At 58.9% G+C, this 4,549-nt stretch overlaps 1 protein-coding gene across 2 annotated transcripts in view; it reads right to left on the bottom strand.

Annotated features, from left to right (window-relative positions):
• Positions 1 to 4,549, bottom strand: part of LPCAT1 (lysophosphatidylcholine acyltransferase 1) — a 69,759-nt gene that overhangs the window by 37,268 nt on the left and 27,942 nt on the right. For both annotated transcript variants that reach the window (XM_017515950.1, XM_037734023.1), the window contains exon 3: positions 2,727 to 2,941. In XM_017515950.1, the coding sequence (XP_017371439.1) occupies positions 2,727 to 2,941 (215 nt within the window). The remainder of the gene's footprint in view (positions 1 to 2,726; positions 2,942 to 4,549) is intronic.

The following is a 4,549-nucleotide window of genomic DNA, read 5'->3' as shown; positions in this document are numbered from 1 at the left end:
AGATGTCTCTGAGCTGGAGGCTGGGGAGATGTCTCTGAGCTGGAAACTGGGGGGGATGTCTCTGAGCTGGAGCCTGGGAGATGGTTCTGAGCTGGAACCTGGGGAGATGTCTCTGAGCTGGAAACTGGGGGAGAGGTCTCTGAGCTGGAAACTGGGGGGATGTCTCTGAGCTGGAAACTGGGGGAGAGGTCTCTGAGCTGGAAACTGGGGGGGATGTCTCTGAGCTGGAGCCTGGGAGATGGTTCTGAGCTCCTGAATCAGAGCATGCTCCGGGGACGCAGTGGAAGAGCCATCAGCCATGCCCCAGGACGACGGCCCCTGCAGGCCAGGACAGCAGGGAGTCCAATGTGGTTCCTGCTAAGTCTGAGCTCTAAATTAAATTTCTGACAAGGCTGTTTGCCACTGTCCTCTCCCTTGCAGGTCCGTGGATGATCTGAAATGATGAGGAACACACGGCTCCACAAGGGCCCCGCACACAGTGGCCTGGCTATGGGTTCTTCTGCTGCGCGAGATGAAGCTGGGTGCTGGGTCACCAGGGTCGGTCCTGATGAGGTAGAATCTGGAGCCCTCCAGAAAACATCGGACTACAGCGCTCAAACACCCCTTCACGCCAGCAGTCTCCGCAGGGAGGTGCCGAGGGGCACAGGGAAAGCCTGGCCAACGCTCGACTTCACTCTGGGCAGGCCAGCCCCCTCTCCAAAGACCCCTGCAGCTGTGAGGGTCCCTGGGTACACAGCTCCACAATGCACCTCCCTGAGTGGAGGACGAAGGACCACGGGCCTCTGCCACAGTGGAGGCGCAAATGTGGTCTCCTGGGTGTGCTGGCAGTGCGGGATGCAAAGGGTGTGACTGGCTCTGGGGCTGCCCAGTGGGCCAGTGGAGCTTAGAGTGAGGAAAGCTGTGTGTCAGGGCCGGAGCTGTCACCTGCATGGTGACTGTAGCCCAGTCTCGCCTCGGCCTCCTCCAGGCTTCCCCTGCCAGCTGAGTGCAGCCAGCCCCAGAACCTCCAGTCCCACTAGGGGTCACCCCCAGTCTCCAGGCCTGACCCATGCAGACAGGCCACCCACAAGTGCCCAGCTGCAGGCGCAGCCTGGATACCCTCCAGCTGTTACAGGCCCAGTGCCCCGAGGGCAGTGCCGGGCTTCTTCACCCACCTCCAGCCTTCCTATCCCAGCTGTGGCCGTGACCCTCAGTGGTCAGCACCACAGAATGTGCCGCCCCCAAATATTCTCTATAAAACTGTCACACGAATGCTAATGTTAGGAGCCATGTGGAAACTCAGAGCCGGCAGGAGCACCAGGTGAGGACCCCAGCCACGGGCGATGCCCCTCCTCCTCCCGGGAAGCTCCTGCCCTCGGCACTTCCCACTGCCAACACAGGACCCGCTGTGCCCCAGAACCTGATGTGCTGATGTCCCCGTGAAGAAAGCACAAGGACAGAGCAGGCCTGGCCACCCCGGAGACCACCGAGGACAGAGCAGGCCCGGCCACCCTGGAGAGCACAGAGGACAGAGCAGGCCCGGCCACCCTGGAGAGCACCGAGGACAGAGCAGGCCCGGCCACCCTGGAGAGCACCGAGGACAGAGCTCTGGTGGCTCTGCGCTGCACACAGGCGGGTGAGGGGCAGGGTCCGTGCCGCGCACTGGCGGGTAAGGGGCAGGCAGGGCTCCAGGGCTCCCTACAGTCCTCACGGAGCAGCAGGCCTCTGCTGACCCTGGAACCTGGGAACGGGACCTTATTTGGACAAAGGTTTTTCAGAGGTAATTCATTAAGGATCTCAAGATGAGTGCATCCTGGATCACCCAACGACTGGTCCTTATAAGAGAGACACGGAGGAGAGACATGCGGAGGAATCCAGGCCAGTCGACCACTGAGGCTGAGGCAGAGCCACGTGGCCACAGCCCAGAACCACCTGCAGCCCCCAGAAGTGGGAAGAGGCAGGAAGGGGACCCCCACGGCCTTCGGAGGGAGCACGGCCTGCACACGCCTTGATTTTGAACATCTGGTCCCCAAAGATGAGAGGATGAATCTCTGCTGCGCGGAGCGCCCGGCCTTGGTGAGGTCCCAGCTGCACTCAGGCCCCGGGGTTCACCGCACAGCCCCGGAGCACAGGCAGCCCCGCCGACCTGCTCCCCATGACTTCCATAACTGCCGTATGATAAAGGGATCCACCCTTGCCAAGGAGACCTGGAGCAAGCACTGTAGCATGTTATGATAGTGAGGGCACTCAGATGCCAATAAAAAAGAAAACTACAACAGTAAAAATTACACAAGAAACCACAACAAACAAAATGGGACGCAAGGGGGTTTCCATCACTCCCAGCCGTGCGGGGGTGTGGGGGGGTGGGGTAGGGGCTCACTCCCGGCAGGAGGGTATCACTCCCAGCAGTGGGGGAGGTCTGTCACTCCAGCAGGGGGGGTCTCACTCCCAGCAGTGCGGGGGGGGATCCCTCATTCCCGGCAGGGGGTCTCACTCCCAACAGGGTGGGGGGTAATCCCTCAATCCCGGCAGGGGGTCTCACTCCCAACAGTGTAGGGGGGGGATCCCTCAATCCCGGCAGGAGGGGAATCTCTTATTCCCAGTGAGGGGTGGGGGACCTCTGATTCCCAGTGGGGTGGGGGGCCCCTCATTCCAGCAGGAGAGGAATCTCTTATTCCCAGCAGCTGGGGGGATCTGTCATTAGCAGGGTGGGGGTCCCTCACTCCCAGCAGGGGGGTCTCACTCACTTCCCCAGATCGGGATGTCTCTGCTCTCTGCCTTCATCACGATGGAGGACATGGTCATGGTCACCGGGATGGCGTCGAAGTAGGACGAGTGCGGCGCGAGCGTGAGGATGGCCGCCTCGGTGGGCAGCGCCCGCCGCCCCTTCACGGCCACCCAGTGGAAGCCGCCGGCAAACCACATGGTGCGCATGATGGCCTTCAGCAGGAAGTCCACAACCCTGTAAGAGAGGGCACTGTGTCACGCGGGCACACGGGCACGGGTCTGCGGTCTCAGAGGCCATGGGAAGTACGTGCAGTCCCATGGGAGGGCCCTCCAGGGCACAGTCCAGGCCACAGGCTTCCTGCGGTCGCCGCTGTTGGGACACACGCTTAAGGGGAGAAAAGACACTGCACCTTCCCAGCCTCTGCCTGGGACCTCGCCAGCCGCGCCCTCACCTACGAAGGAGACTGCGGGCCCTGTATGGAGGTCACAGCCACATGACAGGCAGTGACTCCTGAACACAGACAGCACAAGCTCCAGGCCAGAAGGCCTCGGGGCCTTGAGGTTAGCAGCATCCTATTATTTGAAATGGGAAAACATTAAAACACCTGAGAGGCATATTGAAACATGGAGGGCCCCAGAGCTGAGAGCAAAGCCCAGACCGTCGTGCGAACTTCCCCATCTCATCTCCGCGAGAAGCTCAGGGCTCCCACCACCAGGCGTTGTGTGATTACAGTGAGCTGTTTCTGGAAGAAATTAGATGGCCAGTAAATTTGGAAAATAAAGTAGAAATCAGCCTTGTTAACTGAATTTGTGGACTATCTCTTTCTAAAATAGGTACAAATTTAGCCTTTTAAATGTGTGTATTCTCTCTCCTACGAGGCTGCAAATCAGGCTGTTATTCCACACATCACAGAGCCGTCGTTCGGCAGATGGTGTGGGAGAGGCCACAGGCTGTGCACACCTCGGTCCGCAGAGAGCAGGATCTGCCCTCCTTAGGAGCCACGTCTCACTAGGTCACTGGGTAAAACCACTACACAGAGAAACAAGAGCCTGAAGCCTTCCTGGATCGACATTCCCGCGGGATGTGGGATCCTCTCAGGAGACTTCCAGGACAGGGGTCCCCACGGACCTGAGCTGAGGCAGTCGCTGGAAGAGCACAGAGCCTCTCAGGGGCCACCTCAGAGCAGCCCGTGTGTGCACAGATGGTAAACAATGGTGCAATTACGCATGGAGATGCTGGGAGCAACCCAGGACACTGCTTTCCAGAGGGAGGTGGGAGCACACAGGCTGCACTTCTTCACCATCTGTTCAGCTGAACATTTACAAATGGACTTTTCTGGCCAGGCGCGGTGGCTCACACCTGAAATCCCAGGACTTTGGTAGGTCGAGGATGAATCACTTGAGGTCAGGACTTCAAGACCAGCATGGCCAACATGGTGAAACCCTGTCTCTACTAAAAATATGAAAATTAGCCAGGCGTGGTGGTGCATGCCTATAATCCCAGCTACTCAGGAGGCTAAGGTGGGAGAACAGCTTGAACCCAAGAGGCGGAGGTTGCAGTGAGCCGAGATCGCACCACTGCACTCCAGCCTGGGTGACAGAGTGAGACTCCATCTCAGCAAAACTAAACTAAACTAAAATAAAGATAAAATGAACTCTTCCATACACATGTTGTTTTCCACAGTAAAACGAAGTACCAAAACAAAAGCCAACAGACAGCAATTGATGCATAAGATGGTAGAGACAAGGCGGCGGCAGAAGGAGAAGCGAGGCCGGGGAGGAGGCTGTGGGGGAGGGAGAAGCGAGGCCGGGGAGGAGGCTGTGGGGGAGGGAGAAGCGAGGC

Source organism: Cebus imitator, unplaced genomic scaffold (genome assembly GCF_001604975.1).
Source record: "Cebus imitator isolate Cc_AM_T3 unplaced genomic scaffold, Cebus_imitator-1.0 Scaffold567, whole genome shotgun sequence".
NCBI lineage: Eukaryota > Metazoa > Chordata > Mammalia > Primates > Cebidae > Cebus > Cebus imitator.
Note: the sequence above shows the minus strand (reverse complement) of the source record. Positions and strands in the feature narration are given on the sequence as shown.